The sequence below is a fragment of the Chiloscyllium punctatum genome, chromosome 15, assembly GCF_047496795.1.
Source record: "Chiloscyllium punctatum isolate Juve2018m chromosome 15, sChiPun1.3, whole genome shotgun sequence".
Lineage (NCBI taxonomy): Eukaryota > Metazoa > Chordata > Chondrichthyes > Orectolobiformes > Hemiscylliidae > Chiloscyllium > Chiloscyllium punctatum.
In genome coordinates this window covers 35,732,924-35,760,470 of record NC_092753.1, presented here as the reverse complement: position 1 = coordinate 35,760,470, position 27,547 = coordinate 35,732,924, and the positions used below count along the sequence as shown (strand labels likewise).

The 27,547-nt window shown below is 40.9% G+C and overlaps 1 protein-coding gene across 1 annotated transcript in view; it reads right to left on the bottom strand.

Moving 5' to 3' along the window:
• The window catches only part of LOC140486199 (cilia and flagella-associated protein 47-like), a 482,883-nt gene that overhangs the window by 440,716 nt on the left and 14,620 nt on the right, over positions 1-27,547 (bottom strand). Inside the window, exons 4-7 of the mRNA XM_072584990.1 lie at positions 21,513-21,654; positions 18,930-19,155; positions 15,819-15,988; positions 7,492-7,622 (exon numbers count right to left, since the gene is read on the bottom strand). Of these exons, the coding sequence (XP_072441091.1) occupies positions 7,492-7,622; positions 15,819-15,988; positions 18,930-19,155; positions 21,513-21,654 (669 nt within the window). The remainder of the gene's footprint in view (positions 1-7,491; positions 7,623-15,818; positions 15,989-18,929; positions 19,156-21,512; positions 21,655-27,547) is intronic.

Genomic DNA, 27,547 nt, shown 5'->3' with positions numbered 1-27,547 from the left:
TTGGTGTCATCCACAAAATTACTAACCATGCTTCCTAAATTCTCATCCAAATCATTTACATAAATGACAAATAACAGTGGACCCCGCACTGATCCCAGAACAGCGCTGCTCACAGGCCCCCAGTCTGAAAAAACAACTCTCCACCGCCATCCTTTGTCTCCTACCATCAAGCCAATTTTGTATTCAATTGGCAAGATCTCCCTGGATCCCAGGTGATCTAACTTTACTAATCAGTCTACCTTGCAGAACTTTGTCAAAGGCTTTGCTAAAGTCCATTTAGACAACATCTACCACTCTGCCCTCACCTAGCTTGCTGGTCACATCCTCAAAAAAAAACTCAATCAAGTATGTGAGATTCAATTTCCCATGCACAAAGCCATGTTGACCTAATCAGTCCTTTCCTCTCCAAATGCATGTAAATCCTATCCCTCAGAATGTCCTCCAACAACTTACCTACCATTGATGTCAGACTCACTGGTCTATGGTCCCCAGGCTTCTCCTTACAGCCTTTCTTAAATAAAGGTACATTAGCCTCCAGTCTTCCAGCACCTCAGCTATGGTGGTGCAAGATATAAATATCCCTGCTCACAATTTCCTCTCTAGCTTCCCACAATGTCCTGCAATTCACTTGATCAGCTCCCCAAGATTTGTTCAACTTTATGTTTTTTAAATCCTCCAGCACCTCCTCTTATATAATGGGAACTGTTTTCAAGACATCAATATTTATTTCCCTGAGTTCATTTACCTCCATGTCTTTCTCCACACTAAATACAGACATGAAATATTCATTTAGTATCTCTCTGATCTGCTGTGGTTCCACACATCAACAACCTCGTTGATCTATAAGAGGCCGTATTCTCTCCTTAGTTGCTCTTTTGCTCTTAATGTACTTGTAAAACCTCTGGGTTATCCTCAACTTTATCTGCCAAAGCTATTTCATATCTCCCTTTTGCACTCTTGATTTCCCTGAAGTATGCCCCTACACTCCTTATACTCCTCAAGAAATTCACTTGGTCCCAGTTGTCCATATCTAACATAAGCCTTTGTTTCCTTCTTGGCCAGAGCCTCAATATCTCAAGTCATCCAGTGTTTCCTACTCCTATCAGCCTGACCCTTCACTCAAACAGGAACATATTGCCTCCGAACTCTCACTTTTGAAAGCCTTCCACTTCCGGGTTGTCCCTGTACCTGCAAACAGTCTATTCCAATCATTCCAAAGTTCCTGTCTCATCCTGTCAAAATTGGCCTTACTCTAATTAAGAACTTTAACTTGTAAATCTTTTTCCATAACTATTTTAAAACTAATAGAATTATAATCACTGGTCCAGAAGTGATCCCCCACCAACACATGAGTCACTTGTCCTGCCTTATTTCCCAAGAGAAGGTCAAGGTTTGCTCCTTCACTAGTACATACATCTACGTATTGATAAGGAAAATTTTCTTGAACGTATTTAATAAATTCCTCCCCATCCAAGCACTTAACACTACAGCAGTCCCAGTCTACGTTGAGAAAGTTAAAATTTCCTGCTATTGCAGCCTTATTTTTCTTACAAATATCTGAGATTTCTCGACATACTTGCTCCTCAATTTCCTACTGACTACTGGGGAGCCTATAGTAGCCCATAGATCAAGGTGAACATCCCTTTCTTATATCTGAGTTCCACCCATTTAGATTTATAGGACGATCCCTTAGGAATATCCTCTCTAAGTACAGCAGTAATGTTTCCCCTCCTTTCATGCGTCCCTTGCACCTAAACGTCTGAATATTGAACTGTCAGTCCTGTCCCTCCTTCGGCCATGTTTCTGTGACAACTATGATGTCCCGGTCCCATGTTCGCATGCATGCCCGGAGTTCACTGCCTTACCTGTCAGACCCCTTACTTGAAATAAAAGCAGTTTACTTGAAACATAGAACACAGAATATTACAGTGCAGTACAGGCCCTTCAGCCCTCAATGTTGGGCCAACCTGTGGAACCAATCTGAAATCTATCTATCCTACACTATTTCATTTTCATCCATATGTTTATCCAATGAGCATTTAAATGCCCCTAATGTTGGTGAGTCTACTACTGTTGCAGACAGTGCATTCCATACCCCTACTACACTCGGAGTAAAGAAACTACCTCTGACATCTGTCCTATATCTATCATCCCTCAATTTAAAGCTATGTCCCCTCATGCTAGCCATCACCATCCAATGAAAAAGGCTCTCACTATCCACCCTATCTAACCTTCTTATTCTCTTATACATCTCAATTAAGTCACCTCTCACCCTTCTTCTCTCCAACGAAAACAGCTTCAAGTCCCTCAACCTTTCCTCATAAGATCTTCCCTCCATACCAGGCAACATCCTAGTAAATCTCCTCTGAATCCTTTCCAAAGCTTCCACTTCCTTTCTATAACGCGGTGATCAGAACCGTACGCAATACTCCAAGTGCAGCCGCACCAGAGTTTTGTGCAGCTGCAGCACGACCTTGTGGTTCCGAAACTCAATCCCTCTACCAATAAAAGTTAACACACTGTACGCCTTCTTAACAACCCTATCTACCTGAGTGGCAACTTTCAGGGATCTATGTCCATGGCCACCGAGATCTCTCTGCACATCTACACTATGAAGAATCTTACTATTAGCCTAGTAGTCTGCATTCCAGTTGCTCCTTCTAAAGTGAATCACCTCACACTTATCTGCATTAAACTCCATTTGCCACCTGTCAGCCCAGCTCTGCAGGTTATCTATGTCCCTCTGTAACCTGCAACATGCTCCAGCACTATCCATAACTCCATCGACCTTAGTGTCATCTGCAAGTTCACTAACACATTCTTCTTTGCCCTCATCTAGGTCATTTATAAAAATGACAAACAGCAGTGGCTCCAAAACAGATCCTTGCGGTATGCCACTAGTAACTGAACTCCAAGATGAACATTTCTCATCAACCGCCACCCTCTGTCTTCTTTCAGCTCTCCAATTTCTGATCCAAACCGCTAAATCACCCTCAATCCCATGCCTCCATATTTTGTGCAATAGCCTATCATGGGAAACTTTATCAGATACCTTACTGAAATCCACATACACCATATCAGCCGATTTACCCTCATCCAACTGTTTGGCCACCATCTCAAAGAACTCAATAAGGTTTGTGAGGCATTACTAACCCTTCAGAAATTCGAGTTGACTATCCCTACTCAAATTATTCCTCTCTTGATTATTATAAATTCTATATTTTATAACCTTTTCCAACACTTTATCTACAACCAAAGTAAGGCTCACTGGTCTATAATTACCAGGGTTGTCTCTACTCCCCTTCTTGAACAAGGGACCATATTTGCTATCCTCCAGTCTTCTGGCACTATTCCTCTAGACAATGACGACATAAAGATCAAAGCCAAAGACTCTGCAATCTCCTCACTGACTTCCCAGAAAATCCTAGGATAAATTCCATCTGGCCCAGGGAACTTATCTACTTTCGCACTTTCCAGAATTGCTAACACCTCCTCCTGGTGAATCACAATTCCATCTAGGCTAGTAGCCTGTATCTCAGTATTCTCCTTACCAACATTGTCTTTTTCAAGTGTGAATACTGATGAAAAATTTTCATTTGGCACTTGCCCAACCTCCTCTGACTCTACTCACAACTCCCCATGACTATTTTTGATTGGCCCTAATCTTTCTCTAGTTACTCCTTTATTCCTGATATACCTATAGAAAGCCTCAGGGTTTTGCTTGATCCTATCTGCCAAGGCTTCTCATGGCCCCTCCTGCCTCTTCTTAGCTCTCTCTTCAGGTCTTTCCTGGCTAACTTGTAACTCTCAAGTGCCCTAACTGAGCCTTCATGTCTTATCTTAATATAAACCTTCTTCTTCCTCTTGACATGACATGCAACTTTTTTAGTAAATAATAGCTCCCTTGCTCGATCACTTCCTCTCTGCCTGACTGGTACATACTCATCAAGGACATGCAGTAGTCATTCCTTGAATCGGTTCCACATTTCAATTGTGTCCCTCCCCTGCAGTTTCCTTCCCCCATCCAATGCATCCTAAATCTTGCTGAATCGCATCATCATAGCCTTTCCCCCAGCTATAACTTTTGTCCTGCAGTATATTCCTATCCTTTTCTATCGCTAAAATAAACATAAGCAAATTGTGGTCACTATCACCAAAGTGCTCACCTCCCTTCAAATCTAACACTTGGCCAGGTTCATTACTCAGTGCCAAATCCAATGTGACCTCACAGCTTGTTGGCTTGTTGTGTCAGGAAACCATCCTGCGCACATTGAACAAAAACAGGCCCATCTAAAGTACCTGAACTATAGTATTTCCAGTCAATAGTTGAAAAGTTAAAGACCCCATAACAACTACCCTGTTACAGAATTATCTTTGCTATCCTTTCCTCTACATCTCTGGAACTATTCGGAGGCCTATAGGAAACACCCAACAGGGTGACCTCTCCTTTCCTGTTTCTAACCTCAGCCAATACAACCTCAGTAGACGAGTTCTCAAATGTCATTTTTGCCACCGTAATATAATCCTTCACTATCAATGTCACACTTCCGCTTCTTTTACCATCTTCTCTGTTCTTGCTGAAACACCTAAATCGGGGAACCTGCAACAACCATTCCTGTCCCTGCTCTATCCATGTCTCTGAGATGGCCACAACATTGATGTCCCATGTACCAACCCATGCTGCTGGTTCTTCAAAGTTACCTTGTTTTCTGACTTACTCTTTCCTGTCTTGTCTAATTAACTTGCTCTCTTTAACTTCAGAATCTTCCTCATTTGTCATTCTATTCTCACTACTACTTAGGATCCTCCTTCCCACATCCCCACCCCCAAACTAATTTAATGGCTCCTAAATAGCACTCGCAAATCTCCCCCTCCAGTTCAGGTGAAACCTATCCCTTTTGAACAGATCTCTTCTGTCCTGTAAGAGATCCTAATCTTCCAAAAGTCTGGAATCTTGCCCATTCAACTATCTCCTCAGCCACTGATTTATCTTCTCCATCTTCTTATTTCAACTATCACTATAACATGGTACCAGGAGTGTTCCAGAGATTACTACCTTTAAATCTTTTACCTAACTTGCTAAATTCACGCTGCAAAGCCTCAATCCTATCTCTAATTATATCATTCTTACCAATATGTGCAACAATCTCCAGCTTCTCACTCTCTTTACTCTCTGCATCATTAGGCAAGGATAGCAACAGCTGTGATCTGAAGAAAATGCTATCACCAAGATTCTGGATGTATTTATATGTGGAGGTTTGGAAGATGCTGCACAACTGCTCCCTGAAATCAGACGCAAGCAGAAAAATTCAGGGCAGCTGCGACGTTGAGTGGGAGTGCCACCTTCTCAGGTGCAAGTCAGATGACATAGATCCATGATGATGATCTGGACACCCTTAACTGGTGACTGCACTACATTTTAGACAATAGAAGGAAAGGGCAGTGAGGCACGTTGGTACAAGGTCTCATTCCATCCCTCCTCCTTCTCCTTGGTGAATTTTCATCTGGTGCCTCTTCTCGAGAGACTGTGTGACAATCTAAAGTGGCTGTTCTTCTTGCTGAGCTTGCTGATGGCATAATTGCTATCTCCCTCTTTGCTGTCTTCAGATTCAAAACAAGACCATAAGGACTCCTGCTACAGTGAAGTTCATACCAGATGCATTAACTGAAAAACTTGTATAGTTTTATTGAAGGAATACCTGAGCCCTCATATCCAACACAATGAAGATTTATGTTATGCCCTCACAGTGTGACATGGAGGCTTACTAAGGTCATTGTCGTGACTCCATGAGCACCAAGGAATGTTACCTTATCCAAACGTACAATACACAATGATATTGATGTAGTACAGTGCCATACAACAAAATGCCCACCCTCTTGATTATTCAGTACTCAAACTCTCTCCCCCTCAGCACTAAAAGGCAATGCAAGTCACAGAGGCTGGCAGCCTAGAAGGAAACACAAAGTAAGTGAGTGATAAGAAAGAGGCTAAGAGCCATAAGGTGCATCTTGTGCAGAGTTATCAGCTTCATGTGTATTCTTGCATGCAGAGCAACCTGGCCAAAGCCTGCAGGTAAATGGTGTCCTTGAGCTCCAAAGTTAAGTACTGAAAGGGCTGAGATGGTGTGTGAGTTGGTCTAAGGACAGCATGATGATATGGTGAGGCTGATGGTTTGCTGATGCTAACTTTCATTGATAAAATGTTGAGAAGGATGATGGCCACGGAGCACTTAGGCATATTTGTGTTGTAGTCACAGTTGGTCAAAGACCAGCATAAGCTGCTGCCTGCTTTGACCTTCTTGAGGAAGGAAACAAGTCATGTGGCTGGCATAGTAATAAGAAGAGTTGGCTAATATTGAGATGTAAATACTTGGGAATACGTTAGTTGCTGCTCAGTGGTGCGATTCTGAAGTTGCCATTTAAAGCTTAAGTGGAAAATCACAAAATTTCTTCTCAACATTGAGACTCTGATCTTTTTACTCTCGTTATATTTTACCAACTTTCTCGCCATTATCCGTTCCACTCAAGGGAGGAGAAAATTCCGCAAAGACAATAAAATTGATCAAAATTGCTTTTGTAGTCCTCAAAACAAGTATCAAATTGCTGAACACACTCTAAAACCTTTAACATAAATTACACTTCAAACAAGATAACTTGCATTTGCTTTTATTTTGACTGGCAGTCCTTTTTAGATTTCCCACAATACTGGAAGAAAAGCAGTTTTGTCAAATACTTAACCTTCTTTAAGGTGAGTTAATTTTAAACATTAACCCTCTAGTTCTGTACTCATTTTAAAGTCACATAATCTGATTATATTTTCAACATCTATGCCTCAGCAATTTAAAGACCTTGAAGAGATTCCCACTAATCCTCTTTACTGTGAAAAAAGCAAGTTCAGTTCTGCATCTCTCTCTCTCTCTCTGGCAGCTTTGTTCTTCCCTATCACTTGTGAAACAGTATGAAATCTATGGGGCAGCCAAAACACTTTGACCTTTCCAATAGCTTCACTCCATGTGTTGAATCTTTGGGTTCCATCGACAATGAGAACTGAGACAGACAAGGTGCAAAAATGAAAAGATTGACAACCAAGCTGATTTATCAACCCCATTCATCACATTGGCCATTTTGGCCATCTCATATTCAGGAACCAGGAAGGCCATTCACCCTCAGTCAATCAAAAAATGAGAGCCTTGAAGTAGGGATTAAAGATGCCAACAGGGATTTTGCAGCCAGCAAGTATATGTTTACTACTTGCGGGTGAGGACTCAGGCTGGGATGAGGTATAAGTGATTGTATAGGTCTTTCCTGTCTGCCCTGGTGGGGCGAATTCAAGAGGTTCTTGTGCCACCTGCCACTCCCTTGCAGCTGTAGCAAAGAAATATTAAACATAGTACTTGCTGTGCAGTATTAGCATATGAATGCATTCATACATTCAAATAATAACATCACGCTCTGTCATTCAATATTATGCACTTGAAATTTATTGAGTACCTTTTCTCTCAATGCTTCCAGATGATTTCTTCATAAAGGTATCACAGCTGCCCAAGGCTTCAAATCTCACATAAAGGGCATACTCTCGGTAATGTGGGATTTCATTCTCTTTTTTATGAAATCTGAAAGGGCTATAAGAAAGATCAAAATCCTTTTCAGAGTGTAGACTGGTAGGGAAGATGTCTCAGAGCATTCCACCAGATCCTTGCCATAACTCTTACAGAAGCCCAGTAGTTTCAAATAAAATAGTCAGGCTAAGCCTTCACAAACTCCAGGAATTAGAGCATCAGGGCATCAGGAACAGAAAGAAAAGGCCAATTGACCTCTTGAGTCTGTTCCAACAATCAATAAAATAATGGTTGCTCTGATTACAGCCTTAATTCTAGTCAGCATCTCAAGAGGCAAATCCTCGACTTTTCTTTCAAAAGGAAAAGGAAGTGAATTGCAAAGGGATTGGATTTGGTCTGCCAAAAGAGATTAGAAAGTCAGTCTCCTGATATAGAGAGCACAATTGAGGAGGGAAGGAGCCTGAGCTCCCAAAGAAAATCAAATTGGCTCAATCCCACACAATGACTTTATCATACACAGACATATTCAGAATTGCTCCGTTTTTTACCAAATGTGAGTATGTTGTTCAGTGGCAACTAACACACCACACCCATCATTGAAAAAGGCTCCTCACGTTGCCCACCAGTCAGGTCATTATCAGCCAACTAGTAAACGTGGGCATTCACCCATCTCAGGTATTGGTGCTAACAATCTGACAGTGCCAGCCAATTAGATGCTGTTTGGGTCCTAAAGTCTGCCAATCGAGGCCTACACCACAGGAGATTTAGCTGTGAGGGCTCCCTTTTAAACTCTTCCCACAAAGTGGGGGTCAGAGGGAAAGAGGGTAAGGGGATTGGAGGGAATGGCATAGACTGGTTTTCAGAGACCATCCCCTTCTCCCCATTCTTGCTCTCCATGTAGTCTCTGATTGCATTGTTCCAGATTTGGGTAATTTGTTCCTCCCAGCCCACCCTATACTGGCAAGTCACTATGGTTTCTAAATCAGAAAACCAGCCATCATTCTCACCCTCTGCATGATCAATATATTAGTGTGTGTGCATATGTATTTTCTGACAGTCAGAAAGACAGACCTAATTGTGATAATCCAGCAGCAATGCTCTGTGTATGTAAAATGAAGAAGGTTATTTGACTTCTCATACACTTGTCATGCAGATAATCAAAAAAGTGATGTCTCACTCACTTGGCTCACCCACATTATTACACTTTCAAAATTAGACACAGATGAAGGTAAAACTGTAATTAAAATAATGGATTTTAACTTGGTGTCTCTTTTGATGCAATCCTGATTTTTCTTAGTTGAATCAATGAGTTCCTGGAATGAAGGCCTTGGAAAAGCAGAAATTTCTCAGTAGCTTTTAGTTGGTCTACCAGGAGGTGAATCGTTCAGATGGATAACGTTAACGGAGAGAGTTCTTCTTTCGTCTTTCAAGATAAATGGTTACTGATGGAATTTTGCTGAAAAGCTAACTAATTTTGCCTTATATTTTATCATGGGGCTGACTGCCACCTTATCATTTGTCTTTACAAGACGTGATGTGTCACTGTGCCTATAGCTGCAATAGTAATTCAATACGGATTGGATTTTCAACCCCCCAGTAGTTCATGTCAGCTTTCTGTTTGAAAGGCAAACTAACATTGCAATAAAGGTTTTAATGGTCTCATCTATCATTTGGCCTGACTCACCGTGAGTCACATCTAAAGGAATGTCATTTCTGTTCTCTCAAGAGTTAAGGTAGTTTTTCTTAATCCATAAAAGATGTCTTGGGACCTCTGAAGACATCTTCATCCTCAGTCTTTTAAAATGTAGTTTTTAGAAAAAAGCTTTACATGTTAAATCATGCTGGCAACTGAAGGGCAACAAGGCATGTGATGGAATCCTCTCCATTTGACAGTAAGCAGCTCCAGCAACTTGACACATCCAGGACAAAGCAGTCTGTCCAATAGACACCCATCCACCACCTTCAACATTCATCCTCTCCACTTTCTGTGAGATGTGCTGCAACAACAGCAGCTTGGCATAACAGTACCTCTCCTTTGTTGTTGCTGGGTCAAAATCCTGGAATTATTTTGCAAAGAGCATCATGGGAGTTCATAATTCCAGCAGTTCAACAAGATGCAACCATCTTCTTAAGGACAATTAATGATGAGCAATAATAACACCCAAACCCCTTCAACAAATAAAAGAAAGTTCTGAAGATCTTGACATATCTAATGCTGAAGCTCTTGAAAACTATTTTCTCTCATTCTTTCCAAATGTTATCCTGTGACTTGGAAATTTGGTGATGAATGCATCCATTTTAGGTCATAGAGATATACAGCATGGAAACAGACCCGTCCATGCCAACCAGATATCCCAACTCAATCTAGTCCCATCTGCCAGCACCCAGCCCATATCCCTCCAAACCCTTCCTATTCATATACCCATCCAAATGCTGCTTAAATGTTGCAATTGTACCAGCCTCCACCACATCCTCTGGCAGCTCATTCCATACCCGTATCATCCTCTGTGTGAAAAGGTTGCCCCTTATGTCTCTTTTATATCTTTCCCCTCTCACCCTAAACCTAGGCCCTCTAGTTCTGGACTCCCCAACCCAGAGAAAAGATTTTGCCTATTTACCCTATCCATGCCCCTCATAATTTTGTAAACCTCTATAAGGTCACCCCTCAGCCCCCAACGCTCCAGGGAAAACAGCCCCAGCCTGTTCAGCCTCTCACTATATCTCAAATCCTCCAACCCTGGCAACATTTTTGTAAACGTTTTCTGAACCCTTTCAAGTTTCACAACATTTTTTCGATAGGAAGGAGACCAGAATTGCACGCAATATTCCAACAGTGGCCTAACCAATGTCCTGTACAGCTGCAACATGACCTCCCAACTCCTGTACTCAATACTCTGACCAATAAAAGAAAGCATACCAAATGCCTTCCTCACTATTCCTATCTACCTGCGACTTCACCCTCAAGGAGCTATGAACCTGCACTCCAAGATCTCTTTGTTCAGCAACACACCCTAGGACCTTACCATTAAGTGTATAAGTCCTGCTAAGATTTGCTTTCCCAAAATGCAGCACCTCGCAGTTATCTGAATTAAACTCCATCTGCCATTTCTCAGCCCACTGGCCCATCTGGTCAAGATCCTGCTGTAATCTGAGGTAATCCTCTTCGCTGTCCACTAAACCTCCAATTTTGGTGTCATCTGCAAACTTACTAACTGAACCACTTATGCTCACATCCAAATCATTTATGTAAATGACAAAAAGTAGAGGACCCAGCACCGATCCTTGTGGCACTCAACTGGTCAAAGGCCTCCAGTCTGAAAAACAACCCTCCACCACCACCCTCTGTCTTCTACCTTTGAGCCAGTTCTGTATCCAAATGGCTAGTTCTCCCTGTATTCCATGAGATCTAACCTTGCTAATCAGTCTCCCATGGGGAACCTTGTCGAACGCCTTACTGAAGTCCATATAGATCACATGCACAAAGCCATGTTGATGATCCCTAATCAGTCCTTGCCTTTCCAAATACATGTAAATCCTGTCCCTCAGGATTCCCTCCAATAACTTGCCCACCACCTAGGTCAGGCTCACTGTTCTAAAGCTCCCTGGATTGTCTTTACCGCCCTCCTTTAACAGTGGCACCACGTTGGCCAACCTATAGTCTTCCGGCACCTCATCTGTGACTATCAATGATACAAATATCTCACAAGAGGCCCAGCAATCACTTGTCTAGCTTCCCACAGAGTTCTCGGGTACACCTGATCAGGTCCTGGGGATTTATCCACCTTTACCCGTTTCAAGACATCCAGCACTTCCTCCTCTATAATCTGGACATTTTTCAAGATGTCACCATCTATTTCCCTACAGTCTATATCTTCCATATCCTTTTCCACAGTAAGTATTGATGCAAAATACTCAGTTAGTATCTCCCCCATTTTCTGCAACTCCACACAAAGGCCGCCTTGCTGACCTTTGAGGGGCCCTATTCTCTCCCTCGTTACCCTTTTGTCCTTAATGTATTTGTAAAAACTCTTTGGATTCTCCTTAATTCTATTTGCCCAAGCTATTTCATGTCCCCTTTTTGCCCTCCTGATTTCCCCCTTAAGTATACTCCTACTTCTTTGTACTCTTTTAAGGATTCACTCGATCTATCCTGTCTATACCTTACATATGCTTCCTTCTTTTTCTTAACTAAACCTTCAATTTCTTTAGTCATCCAGCATTCCCTATACCTACCAGCCTTCCCTTTCACCCTGACAGGAATATACTTTCTCTGGATTCTCGTTATCTCATTTCTGAAGGCTTCCCATTTTCCAGCTGTCCCTTTACCTGCGAACATCTGCCCCCAGTCAGTTTTTAAAAGTTCTTGCCTAATACTGTCAAAATTGGCCTTTCTTCAATTTAGAACTTGAAATTTTAGATCCCGTCCATCCTTTTCCATCACTATTTTAAAACTAATAGAATTATGGTCACTGACCCCAAAGAGCTCCCCCACTGACAACTCAGTCACCTGCCCTGCCTTATTTCCCAACAGTAGGTCAATTTTTGCACCTTCTCTAGTAGGTACATCCACATTCTGAATCAGACAAATTTCTCTCCATCTCAACCCTTAACACAATGGCAGCCCCAGTCTATATTTGGAAAGTTAAAATCCGCTACCATAATCACCCTATTATTCTTACAGATAGCTGAGATCTCCTTACAAGTTTGTCCCTCAATTTCCCTCTGACTATATTTCCCTCAGTCTATATTTGGAAAGTTAAAATCCGCTACCATAATCACCCTATTATTCTTACAGATAGCTGAGATCTCCTTACAAGTTTGTCCCTCAATTTCCCTCTGACTATTAGGAGGTCTTATAATACAATCCCAATAAGGTGATCATCCCTTTCTTATTTCTCAGTTCCACCCAAATAACTTCCCTGAATGTATTTCTGGGAATATCCTCCTTCAGCACAGTTGTAATGCTATCCCTTATCAAAAACGCCATTCCCCTCCTCCCTTGCCTCCCTTTCTATTCTTCCTGTAGCACTTGTATCCTGGAACATAAAGCTGCCAGTCCTGCCCATCCCTGAGCCATGTTTCTGTAATTGCTGTAATATGGTAAAAACAATGACTGCAGATGCTGGAAACCAGATTCTGGATTAGTGGTGCTGGAAGAGCACAGCAATTCAGGCAGCATCTATGGAGCAGCGAAATCGACATTTCGGAAGGGCTTTTGCCCGAAACGTTGATTTCACTGCTCCTTGGATGCTGCCTGAACTGCTGTGCTCTTCCAGCATCACTAATCCAGAAATTTCTGTACTATCCCAGTCCCATGTTCCTAACCATGCCCTGAGTTCATCTGCCTTCCCTGTTAGGCCCGTTGTATTGAAATAAATGCAGTTTATTCGTCCTACCTTGTCCCTGCTTGTACTGACTGTTTGACTCACTTCTGTTCTCAACTGTACCAGTCTCAGATTGATCTCTTTCCTCAATATCTCCCTGGGTCCCACCCCTCCCTCCCCATCTTACTAGTTTAAATCCTCCCAAGCAGCTCTCGCAAATCTCCCTGCCAGTATATTAGTCCCCTTCCAATTTAGGTGCAATCCGTCCTTCTTGTACAGGTCACTTCTACCCCAAAAGAGATTCCAATGATCCAAAAATGTGAATCCTTCTCCCATACACCACCTCCTCAGCCATGCATTCATCTGCTCTATCCTATTGCTGCCCTCACTAGCTCGTAGCATTGGGAGTAATCCAGATATTACTACTCTCGAGGACCTCCTTTTTAAATTTCTGCCTGACTCTCTGTAATCTCCCTTCAGAATCTAAATCGTTTCCCTTCCTATGTCGCTAGTTCCAATGTGGACAATGACCTCTTGATGGCCCCTCTCCCCTGTGAGAACATTCTGCACCCTCTCTGAGACATCTTTGATCCTGGCATCAGGGAAGCAACACACCATTCTGCTTTTTCACTGCTAGCCACAGAAACGTCTGTCTGTACCTTGGACTACAGAATCCCCTAACACAATTGATCTCTTGGAAGCCGACATACCCCTCGTTGCATTAGAGCCAATCTCAATACCAGAAACTTGGCTGTTCGTGCTAAATTCCCCTGAGAATCCATCACCTCCTACATTTTCCAAAACAGCATACCTGTTTTAAATGGGTATATCCACAAGCGCTAGCTGCCTACCACTCTTACCTTTCCTGGGGTTAACCCATCTATGTGATTTATCTGAGACTTTCCCCCCTTCCTATAGCTGCCATCCATCACATTCTGTTGCTGTTGCAAATTCCACATTGCTTCTTATTGTCTCTCCAACCGATCCATTCGCTCTGATAAGATTCGCATCCAACAGCATTTATGGCAGATATAATCCGCAGTGACCCTTAAGCTCTCTTTAAACTCCCACATCTGACAAGAAGTACATGTCATTGTACTAAAGGTCATTTTTGCTCCTTCACACTCTACAGACCCAGAAAATAACACCATCTTATTCCTCTACAAAACACTGCCACAGGTTAAATTAATAGTTATGGCTTATATTTTAAGTTTAATCAAGAGACATATCTCCAAAAACATGTAATCAAGAAAGAACTCACTCTACTCACTATTGCAGCCTTTCTGTTGGACACACTTAAAACAACGATTAACTTATCTTATTCTGTGCTGTGAACTTCACCCAAACAGGTTCCTCCAAGATTAGTTGTGAATTTCACTGTTTGTTAATTTTCCCAGACACACTCCGATGTCCAGCGATACATGAATTCAAAACAGCAAAGGCTGTAATTGTGCAGGTTCTCTCTCTCTCTCTCTCTCCTGTACTGTCCTCACCAAGTGATTCCTTTGTTCTTCTCCCTTTTAAAAACTGCTGTTGTTTTGACTTTTTTTTCCAAAGTTTCAAAATGGTGCACAGATAGGTCTGGAGGTTTCTAATTCAATAGGGATTGCACTGTACTCGGTTGAATGCTTCTTTTACAAAGTGAAAAATGCAAATAGACATGATCGTGATCTCCATTGATAGGTTAAGGCTCGACAAAATAGTCTTCAAAACTTCAAAAAAAGGGTAATGTTTGAGTCGTGTTTTTCTTTTTAGAACAAGGCTCTGCAAGCCCAGGAGCCACAATGTGAAGGAACATTATTGAAAACTAAGATCCCTCTGCAGAGTAGCAGGAAGTTAAAATGACCTTATGATGGTGGCCACTGTAAACTACCAACTTGCTCTGACCTTCCTTACAATTATTTTGCATGTATGGATCTCTTTTACTCACTCTGTTCACAGTGCCATAGGGGACAGAGGTGAGAATTGGATCTGAGGGATGTTCGGTTGGCCTCCAGGAGCCAATTGTGGTAGTTGGTAGTTTACAGTGGCCACCATCATAAGGTCATTTTAACTTCCTGCTACTCTGCAGAGGGATCTTAGTTTTCAATAATGTTCCTTCACATTCCCACAAAAGACAAGTCAGTATTTTGCTGAGCTGCTGACTCCAGACCCCAAGCAGCATACACCTCTTGCTCTATCTTTCAAGTAAGGAGAACATCCATTTGGCAGTCCCTGGATCTGGTAACTGCTCATCCTGCCCAGAATGAGTGATTCCTTCAGTGCTGCTATTATGCTTCTACAAATGGTGAAATGAATAATGAAAACAGGGAGAAAAATATCGTGTTCTTATTGACTTACTATGAGCTAGAGCACAGAGGATCTCTTGGTACATTTTATAACTTTAAAACCAAACAAGTTAATAAAACAAGAGAACATAATTTAGTGAAAATATAAATTCAAAACATCACTTTACTCAAAGGATGATGAACACATAGAATAATTTATTGGCTAAAGTAATTAAATCAATAAGATGAGGAGCTCAAGGTATTGTTGGTGACCTGGCTGGGTGAGTTAAAAGTCAAGGGGAGCAAGTTGACAGATTAAATGGTAATTTCTCCAACTATGTTATTATGTTTCTTAAAAATTATAGTCAATAACAATCCAGCACTGTTTACATTGCCACAGAAGTGACTGACAGCATGGTGTATAGGTCTACTTCCACACAATTATATCAGGTCACAGATAAAATATATTCGAGAGAGACAACAAGTAATTTAGAAATGACAGTTGGGATCATTCTGTGAGTGTATCTTTTAGCACTGGAATATAATTTGTGTTTTCTCATCTAGACAATACATTCACCTACTAAAATGATTGAATGTCAATGATTGAATGTCAAAACATAAATACTGTAATACATTAATTTCAGTATCTTTAGTGCTATTTGACTTACTCAGTATCCTTCGGATTGAAGCACAAAGTAACAACGGTTTTGTTATATGGATGTAAAATCCCTTGGCAAGGTTGACATGTAATCAGACCAAATGTATAAGCAATTGGTGTTGGCTCATCTACCTTTCTGTTTGCCAAAACAGCATCTGAACTCAAGGATAAATCTGTACCCTAAATCAAAGACAATTCGTTTAAAAATAAAATTAAGGGAAACCTGTTTTACCAATAGCACAACTTCTTGATATTTTTAAAAATGGTAATCTACTAATTCTTTATCATCAACACAGATGAAAAAAAGGCTAATCATTAAATATAAAACATTTTTAATCAAGTTCCAATTCACCGCCTGTAAGTGATTGATTTTAAATAACTGAAAATGCTCTTTATAACAAACAGCTATTTACTGTATTAATCTGCTCAAATTAGTTATTTCTTAATAAGTAATATTTTTTAAAAGGTGCCTGTTAGTGCCTATGTATCTACAAAACAGTTTAATACCAACAACCTCCTCCAAGGGATGTAAATTAGCAAAAACCCAGACTATTAGCTTTATGGGTGGCACGGTGGTACAGTGGTTAGCACTGCTACCTCACAGCACCAGGGTCTCAGGTTCAATTCCAGCCTTGGGTGGAGTTTGCACATTCTCCCTGTGTCTGTGTGGGTTTCCTCCGGGTGCTCCGGTTTCCTCCCACAATCCAAAGATGTGCAGGTCAGGTGAATTGACCATGCTAAATTGTCCATAGGGTTTGGTGCATCAGTCAGAGGGAAATGGGTGTGGGTGGGTTACTCTTCGAAGGGTCGGTGTGGACTTGTTGGGCTAAAGTGCCTGTTTCCACACTGTAGGGAATCTAATCTAAAAAAAATGGGAATATGGCCGGTTTGGTGAGCAGGGCAGTCTTCCAGCACCATGGAATGAATTTTCCCCAAATTCGGCTAAGTGTCAACTTTGGGGAAGTTCATGGGAGGTTTCCATCTATGCACCTTTGAGACATTTCTCACACACTTGCATGCTTCTCACTTCACCAAGTATGCACCCATCTTCACAGTACTACTGTCATACAATGCTGCACTCAGACAGTGGCGAAATGCCCGCAAGTGACAGAACCTTATGGCAATCACACCATGCATGTCATGCTGAAATTTCAGCTATGCACTGTTTCAAATTTTGCCAGCCTGGTCTGAAGTCACCAAACAGTCAGTGCAGTGTCTATGGTCCAGAGCAAATTATAGCAGGGCTGCAAAAAGATTAAGATCTTCTGCATTCTGTGTAGTTAAGTACCACTATTTTCTCTCTGCTACCTCACAGTTACTCTAACTCTTCACTTGTACCTACCTCTACTAATGCCCATGGTCCACCATTCATAACATGCATGCAGCATCTTCAGTGGACAGCGAAGAGGGTTACCTCAGATTACAACAAGATCTTGACCAGATGGGCAATGGGCTGAGAAGTGGCAGATGAAGTTTAATTCAGCTAAATGCAAGGTGCTGCATTTTGGGAAAGCAAATCTTAGCAGGACTTATACACTTAATGGTAAAGTCCTAGGGAGTGTTGCTGAACAAAGAGAGCTTGGAGTGTAGGTTCATAGCTCCTTGAAAGTGGAGTCGCAGGTAGATAGGATAGTGAAGAAGGCATTTGGTATGCTTTCCTTTATTGGTCAGAGTATTGAGTACAGGAGTTGGGAGGTCATGTTGCGGCTGTACAGGAAATTGGTTAGGTCATTGTTAGATATTGTGTGCAGTTCTGGTCTCCTACCCACCAGAAAGATGTTGTGAAACTTGAAAGGGTTCAGAAAAGATTTACAAGGATGTGGCCAGGGTTGGAGGATTGAGCTATAGGGAGAGGCTGAACAGGCTGGGGCTGTTTTCCCTGGAATGTCAAAGGCTGAGAGGTGACCTCATAGACGTTTACAAAATTATGAGGGGCCTGGACAGGGTAAAAAGGCAAAGCCTTTTCCCTGGGGTCAGGGAGTCCAGAACTAGTGGGCATAGCTTTAAGGTGAGAGGGGAAAGATATAAAAGAGACCTATGGGGCAATGTTTTCACACAGAGGGTGGTAAGTTGGAATGAGCTCCCAGAAGAAGTGGTGGAGGCTGGTACAATTGTAACATTTAAGAGGCATTTGGATTGGTATATGAATAAGAAGGGTTTGGAGGGATATGGGCTGGGTCCTGGCAGGCGGGATTAGATTGGGTTGGGATATCTGGTCGGCATGGACGGGTTGGACCATGCTGCACATCTCTATGACTCTATGACTCTCACCTATCTCATTCACCTAAATGATTATATTTTCCTCTGTAACTTGACATCACTAAACATATCTGTTGAAATCATTCCACTATACTTAATGAATCAAGACCTTATGGAGGAAAGAGCAAACTTTGAAAGAGAAAAAAAGGGTTTAACTTTCTAGAAAAACCATCATGGAGAAGCCGGCTCTTATTCAGCATAGAACTCACCAAAGTGGGTGATATTTTTTTTAAAAAGCGCATCAAAAATACGTAAGTCACACCAATGGCCATTCATTATGTGAACCATAATGTGGTGCTGGATTTTTTTATAGATTCTGAGCCAAAAGTATATTTACAGACAACAATGTACTTTTACGTCCTGATGGAGTTCCAGAAAGCTTCTTGAGTGCAGAGAAGCTGCCATCCTCTTTCATCCACCTGTTCATCCTCCCATCAAAACAGCCCATGCACCAAACTGAGAAAGAACCAAAATGAGAGTGATGACTCTGAGATCTAAGTCAAACATGAGTTGAAAAAGGTGGGAAGACACTGCTGGAAGGTAGCAAGTGTGACATGGCATGAATGAAACAGCCCAGTACACAGCCTTTCCTCAACTGCTGACTATTCATCGCCAGATCCACAATTTTGCATAATTTCCCTAATGTACATTTGAAAGAAGCTGCAAGTGTTGAAATTCTGTAACTACAATAAATCAAGATCATAACTGGTCAGAATTACTTAACGGTGATATGATCAAGCAATGAATAAAACAAGATATAAACATTTTGCAGGAAAAAAATAATTGTTTGCAATCCATTTAAGAGTTGAGTATTATTTATTATAATAAGACATTACTCCAATAACATTTTACAGGCTCTTACCACTTCAGATCCAAGAGCATTGTTTTCCATCACAGTCACCCAATCAATGGTTTCTGGACTGTTGTTATACAAAACAACTTGATCCAGCTTTGATGTTCCATAATATGTACCACCAAACCGAACACAGTCAAGCTTCTGGCCAGAAAAATCAAGAACTTCCAGTAAGGAGGCAACTATATTTGCCTTAACTCTCAGAGTAGTATCTTCAGCACCTTCCAAGCGCACCCTGGTGGGAAAGAGAGCAAATGGGATGGAAGCACAGAACTATTAGAGTAAAAAATAATATTTTACTTGCCCATATTTCTACCTATTTCCACTGAAACTGCTCATCATCTGCTGGAGCAATGAAAAATGTTTTTAAAAGCCCTATAAAATTTACAAGTGTTTAAATTCAGAATTTTGCTTGAACAAATTCCACCATACTTAAATTAATGTTGGCATAGTTTTGAAAAGTTGACATTAAGCAATATTTTCTCAATGGCTTTGTGACTCATCATAAAGCCACCTGTTATTTAAGGTCAAATTTTAATCACAAATCTTCGTATTCCTGTTGTTATTGTCAGTGAAGCAATGCACTATAGTACAAATAATGTATTTATTTATTTATCAGTGCAAACATGCAGATACGTATGTCATTTAAAATAATTTCAAGTCACTGTGTGGAAAAGATTTAAATGTAGTTGGAAGGAGTTTTAAAAGTAAAGGTGTTATTTCAGCAGAGCATGGTTACCAAGGTAATCAAGGCCATTGTAGAGTATTAGTTGCTGGAAGCAAGCCTTCAGTCTTGTACTCATCCCCCTCCCTCCACAATTACATTTCTGAAATGAATATTATACATAATACTAACTATTACAATTAAAACAATGAATCTATAATTACAGATATATTGTACATGATAACAGGAGAACGTTATTATCCAAATTGTACATTCTCATGGTTCTGCACTTTTCACAGGCTAGGTACGAGAAGAAATGCATATTATATGCCATATGGTTCTAATAATATAATACTGTGTGTTCCTGGAATAGTTGCTGCTAAATTCTATGCTCAATTTACACAATCAATAATCATTATGATACAATGGGCTAGATTTAACGGTGCTCTTTCACATTATTTGCTACCTTGCAGTTTTGAAACAGTCATGAAGATAACTAAATTTGTAAAACTGTTGCATAGATAGCATGAGGAATATAATGTGACGTCATGGGAAAGAGTGCAATGGATATCTATAAGCTGTTCAGCATATATTAATGTATAATGCTACATCATTGCTGAATTATCGTTGCTTTTATGTAGTTTCAAAAATAGTTCATTTAGTTTTTTGCTGCATTCAAATTGTCTGCTCAAAAGTTCCTCGGAGGAAGATGATGTCTTATCAAAACTATTTTAGCAGACTAAGCCTACATGCATTAAAGTTTGGAAGATTTGAAATATATGAGATACTGAGGGCACTTGCCAGGGTAGATGTTGAGATGTTTCCTCGAATGGGAGAATCTTAAACTAGGGGATGTAGTTACAGATTAAGGATACACTCATTTAAATCCTTCCTGGGAAATTAAGAATGGATCCAGAGGAAGTTGGGGAATGGGTGTCAGGGTGGACAGTAGGGAGTGAGACAGTTGGGTGGTGGGGGGGAGAGATGTGGGTCTGTTGATGATGTCAAGAGGAGTGGTCGGATCCAGCAGCAGGGCAGGAGTGTGGTTAGGTCCTGGAGAACGGGGCATGGTGGTGGGATCATGGCATGGGTTGAGTGGAGCAGGGTACCTGGTTCCAAGGGAAGGATTTGGATCTGGAGGATCAAATTGTTGATCCCTGGAGGGAGTGGTTGAGGATGTGTGAGTCAAGTTATGGGTCAGTCGAATCGTAACTCATAATTTATTTTGAGGTTTTTCAAAGTCTAACTTTCCCTGAATAACTATCTACTGGACTACAGCAGAATCCCATCTCTCTGATTTAAATGGATATTTTCGGAAGGTTCCAGGTGCAGGGGAACTGCCCAGTGGAACCTTCAATTTTGGTGTAAATTCCTTTGGAGTCTGCTAGGATGGGGTTTCTGCAGCATTCTCACATCCAAATCCCACCAATGCTTAAGAAAGGTGGGAACACATCAGAAAAATCTAGGCAAAATAAAATCCAAAAGAACTGAAGATGCTGTGAATCAGAAACAAAAACAGAAGCTGCTGGAAAAGCTCAGCAGGTTTGGCAGCATCTGTGAAGAGAAATCAGAATTAACATTTCGGGTCCAGTGACCCTTCCTCAGAAGATAAGATTTAAAGTACAATTTTTCCCTGAACAGTGATGCTGGCTGCCTTAGGTGAAAATAATTTCCTTGGGGGCTGGAACACAGGGCTGAACCCTTTATTTGCATACATTACCTGTGGTGTTATATATGCCTTGTGCACAAACTAGATTCTAATTCAGAAGTGAGTGACATAAGAATTTTCTTTCTTTTCTGATTGCTTTTTTTAATTCTGCAAATAACTGCACTTGGAATAATGTACTAGGGAGATGTTCAGAAGATTGACAATCATCAGCTCATGAACAAGCGTTAATTGCAAGATACCAGCTACAATGAAGACTTACAAAAGCATTTCATCAAGGACCATCGGCTGGACAGTACACAACTCAATTTTGACCAACTGCTGTGTGTTCGGCAAAACATCTGCACACTTGGGTGTAATAACCAAAAACGGTAGATTATTTCTATCGACAATAAGAAACTGGCCTGTGGGAGAAAAGCAAACTGTGAGCTACGCGTGCTTTGCTGCATCAAACTCATATAATATCTTAACCAAAGGACCAGCAATACTGCTAACTCTCAAAGTAAAATTCAATCCTGCTTGGAAAAGAAATGGATGGTTAAAAGAAGAATTAGACTGTATTATGCATGGTGAAACCAATGTGAAGAGATAATCATGACAACTGGAGAATGAAAGGATAACTGAAACGGGCAAAAAGTTTTAAGATATTTAAAAGGAATCAGTCAGAGGCTAAGTGTTTTGATTTCAACACAAGTGGACACCAAGGAGGAGGAATAAAAAAACTTATGGAATGACACTTCCGAGGTTATAAGAAGAGACATTGCAAAAGAGCACTAACCATAGAAGTGTCAATGAAATACAAAAAGAAATAAAAGATCGCCATGCACAAAGACTGCTGATTTAGGCATCAGCTATTATACCCCAAATCTTGTCCAGGAATACAAGAGAGATGATAGAAAAATCTCACAGTTATGGGAACAATAAGCTCGCCTTTGATAAACTTGAGCTTTCTTGTAAAATGAAAAACTAGGAGAAGAAAAGAACAAACTGATTGATGTGGAAGACTGAGAATTTTAGGGACTGCTTTGGAAATGAAGCTATGGGAATATGAGGTTAAGAATGCCAATAAATGAGTGTGAGTACAAAGGTCACTTATCTATCAAGTCCTCTTCTACTAACCCTAAACTCTTAACAAAATTCCCAATTGCATTCAGACCTATTCAAATTTGTACTTGTGCTGAACACAATCTAACAATTTACATAACCAGAACGCATCAAACTACCTATGTCAAAAATATCTGAATTATCAGCTAATTTATGAACATTCAACTTTTTAAAAATTCACTCACAGGATGTGTGCGATGCTGTATGGCTCTATGTCGATATCCGGCTAGTACTTATTGTTTGTCACTAGCTGCCCTTGAAGAGGTGGTGGTGAGCTGCCAACTGCTGCAGTCCATGTGCTGTATTATGTTTGGGAGGGAATGCTGTTAGGGAGGGGATTCCAGGAATTTGTCCCAGGAACACCAAAATAGTTCTTGTCAGGACAGTGAGTGGCTTGGAGGGGGATTTGCAGGTAGTTCCATGTGCTGCTGATGGCTCACAGCACTTCATGGGTGCCCAGTCTTGAGTTACTAGACTTGTTTGAAGTCTAGCCCTTTCACAGATGGTGCTACGCAACACAATATAAGATATCAGCAATGTGAAGGTATGACTTCATCTATAATAAGACTGTGCAGTGATTACTCTGATCAATATCATCATGGAGAGATGAGCCTGCAGCCGGCAGATTAGCAAGGATGAGGTCAAGTACATCTTACCTTCTTGTTGGTTCCCTCAGCACTTGTCACAGACCCACTCAAGCAGTAATGCTCTTTAGGGGTCAACAAGCTCGATCAATACTCTGGGTGACAAAGGATTCTTGGTGATAGATTTTGAAGTCCCCAACCGGGAGTACATTCTATGCCCTTGCCACCGTCAGTACTCTTTCCAAGCACTGTTCAATATGGAGGAGCATTAACTGACCAACAAGGGAGGACGTGCATGGTAATCAAAAGGAGGTTTCCCTGCTCATATTTGACCTGATGCTGTGAATTGTTTCAAATTCCCAGGGCAACTCCCTCCTGAAAGAAGAATACTGTTCTGCCATCTCTGCTCTGCCTGTCCTGCTGGTGGGGAAGGACATATCCAGGGACAGTAATGGTGGTTTATGGGATATTATCTGTAAGGTGTGATTCCATGATTGGTTGGTGGTTAGTGGGGCACTTTTGGAGTACTGAGTACAGTTCTGCTCAGCCTTATTGGAAGGATATTACTAAATTGGTGAATTTGCAATATAGATTTACAAGGATGTTACTGGGACTGGAGGGTTTGAATTATAAGGAGAGGCTGGATAGGCTGGAATTTTTTACTGGAGTGTAGGAGGTTTAGGGGTGACCTTAAAGAAGTTTATAAAATCATGAGGGGCATAAGTAAGGTTAATAGCAAAGGTCTTTTCTCCAGGGTGGGTGAGTTGAATAGGAGGCATGTTTTTAAGGTGAGAAGAGAGATTTATAAGGGATCTGAGGGGCAACATATTCATACAGAGGGTGGCTCATATGTGCAATTAACTTCCTGAGGAAGTGATGGATGTCAACACAGTTACAACATTTAAAAGATACTTAGATAAGTACATGAATAGGTAAGATTTGGAGGGATAAGGGCTAAAAGCATGCAGGTGGGACTAGTTTAGGATTATGTTTGGAATGGACTAATTGAACCAATGGGTTTGTTTCCATGCTGTATGACTCTAGGACTCTATGACAAATTTCATAAATAAAACTAATGTTTTCCTTACCTCAGCAGACTGTATATATTCTTTACTGGCACAGAGATCAAGATTAAATTAAGTGTTTAAATAATTGGAGCAAGCTTGATGGGCTGAAGGGCCTGTTTCTGTGCTGTATTGAATTGTATTCGAGAATAGTTTATGTTGCTGCCAACCCAATCGTCAAAAGTAAAAAAAAATCTATGCATGCCGGAAATTTTAAACAACACAAAATGCAGGAGAAACTCAGTGGGTCTAGCAGCATCTGTGGACAGAAACAAAGTCAATATTTTGAGTCCAGTATGACTCTCCTTAAAACTCCAAAGTCAGGAATGAAGTCATCTGGTGTCTGTATCTTTTCAAGGATGCTGCCAGACCTGTTGAGCCTCTCCAGCACTTATTGTGCTTGTTGTTAATTATATTGCTCAATTTCTGACTGTACGTCATTAATTTCCTGAAAGACCTGCTTGGTATGTATGTTTCTATCAATTCACAAACAATTACATTGAAAAGATCAGTATACAGTACTTAGTAATTCTGGAACATAAAGGAGATTACTACCAGAGTGGAATCTGACCCTTGTACCAGTCACCTGAGATCTGTGTCTCGCATTCCCTATATGAACAAATCTGTTCTTTCAAGACTCTTCAGTATAGGCAATGCAAACAAACTGCAAGAATTAGATTAGATTAGACTACTTACAGTGTGGAAACAGGCCCTTCGGCCCAACAAGTCCACACCGCCCCGCCGAAGCGCAACCCACCCATACCCAACACTACGGGCAATTTAGCATGGCGAATTCACCTGACCTGCACACCTTTGGACTGTGGGAGGAAACCGGAGCACCCGAAGGAAACCCATGCAGACACGGGGAGAATGTGCAAACTCCACACAGTCAGTCGCCTGAGGCGGGAATTGAACCCGGGTCTCTGGCGCTGTGAGGCAGCAGTGCTAACCACTGTGCCACCGTGCCGCCCACAACGTGCATCAACCACACTGATTGCAACATAAGTTTATCCCCCGATCGCTACTTTAAAGTGTACTAAATATAGATATGAATTTATCTGATAATTTATCTCTTTATGAAGCACTACCATAGCAGAAAGAATTTTTAAGGTATTTGAATACACATGACTCAACAATAGAACATCAGGATTCAAATGACACAACCACCATTTTCTGATAGAGTTAGAACAATCAGATGACAAGCTGCCAGGCACTGCATGACTTCACAGATTTTGTTTCATTCCAAAGCGCAAGTTCTAAACGTCTTGCCAAATATTAAGTCAGTTCGCAGCAAAAATATTATTCAAGTACAAGTTCTTAGTGACAGTAACCAATATCCAAATTGGCAATCAAAGTTCAAATATTCTGCAGAAGGATTTGAAAGTTTTTTGGGACAAATATCAAACAAACTTTTCAAATTCAAAGAAATCAAAGGTTAAGTTCTGTGGAAAATGGACAATTATCCAAATTGGGAAAATTGACAAGCTCCTTTTAAACATTGCTAAAAAGAATTATGAAGTTGAAACACGTTGTGTTGCATTCACCAGGACTGAAACAGAAGTAAAATCCAATTTTATGAAGAAAATAACAACATAAAAAGAAATAAGAAGGCTAATTGGTTGGACTATGTTTGTCATGAAGATCCAGCTGTCATTTTTAGTAAACTTATTCAATCGAAACCAGGTAGGTCAACTTTGACTGGTTTGAGTATTGCCAGAGAGATACATCAGGGATTAGCTTTCTCCATAGAAAAAGATGCCTTGTGAGGACATATTTCATATGCCTTACAGAGAACTGGGCCCTTGTGTGAAGTTACGTGGCTTCCAGAATTTGCAATTGAATCACACAGTGACATGACTGATAATTTACATTGATTTCTAGTTTAAAACTGAAGACAGTGGGACAATGTTGTCCATAAGGTTAAAATCAAGGACTGCAGATGCTGGAAACCAAATACTGGATTCGTGGTGCTGGAAGAGCACAGCAGTTCAGGCAGCATCCAATGAGCAGTGAAATCGACGTTTCGGGCAAAAGCCCTTCATCAGGAATAATTCCTGATGAAGGGCTTTTGCCCGAAACGTCGATTTCACTGCTCGTTGGATGCTGCCTGAACTGCTGTGCTCTTCCAGCACCACTAATCCAATGTTGTCCATAAGCATAACCATTACTAATGCTGGAAACATGTTCTGCTTTTTGTAAGCAGGAGCTGGTTGAGCATGGGAAATAAGTTGTCTGTTTCAGATCGTCAAAGGGACAGTCATTGGTAGGTATGACTTATAAATCTGACTTCACATTGGCTCTGAACCTCATAAACCACATTACAGAATTGTTTGGCAGGCAGAAAGTACTTTTGGCTTGACAGTAGTACCTGTTGAGAGAGAATGTCAAACATGTTTATTGCAAAGTTAGTGGCGTGAGACAGCTGGCTCCACCTGTTGTTCAATTCCTTTTCATTCATGGGATGTGGGCATCACTAGCTAGTCTAGCATTTATTGACATCCCCAACTGCCTGAGAGAAAGCAATGGTGGAGGTAAGTAGTCCATTCAGCCCACTGAGTCTGCTCCACCATGCAATGAGACTACAGCATATTTGATAATCCTCAACTCCACTTTACTGCCTTTTCCCCATAACCCTGAAATCTCTTATTGATTTAAATCTATCTCAGCCTTGAAAACACTTAATGACCCAAATCTATAGCCCTTTGTGAACAGATTCACAACCTTCTGAGAGAAAAGATTCCTCCTTATCTCTGTCTAAAGTGAAGCGATCCCTTTTTCTGAGATTCTGCCCTCTGGCCCAAGACTCCTCCCACAAGCAGGAAACAACCTCACTGCATTTTCCCTGTCAAGCCCCTCAGGATCTTTTGTGTTTCTATATGCTTGCCTCTTATTCTTCTAAACACAATGAATACAGTCACAACCTATTAATCCTCCCCAAGTAAGAAAATGCTTCCATACCCAATATCAATCTTGTGAATCTTCTATGGGCTGCCTCCAATGCCATTATAGCAGTTCTTAAATAAGAGGGCCAAAACTATTCACAGTATTTTAGGTGTGGTCTAACTCATACCTTGTGTAATTTTAGTAAGACTTCCTTATTTTTAGACTAAATGCAATGTGTCTTTCCTTAGATAAGGAAGCCAAAACTATTTGCACTATACTAGGTGAGATCTAACTAGTCCTTTGCACATTTTTAGCAAGACTTCTCTATTTTTACACTCTACTCCCTTTGTGGTAAAGGCAATGTTCCAATTGCCTTCTGAATTATCTACTGAACTTGGATAATAGCTTTTTTGATTCATCCACAAGGAACCTCCAATCCTTCTGTATTGAAACTTTTGGCAATTTTATTCTCCATTTAAATAATATTTAGCTTGGCTAATCTTCCTGTCAATGTGCATCATCTCACATTTTACCACGTTATGTTCCATCTGCCAAGTCTATGCACACTCACTTCACCTGTTTATATCCCTCTACAGACTCTTTCTGGCAGCCTCATCATGTGCCTTCCCATTTAATTTTGTGTCATCCACAAACGTTTTGAT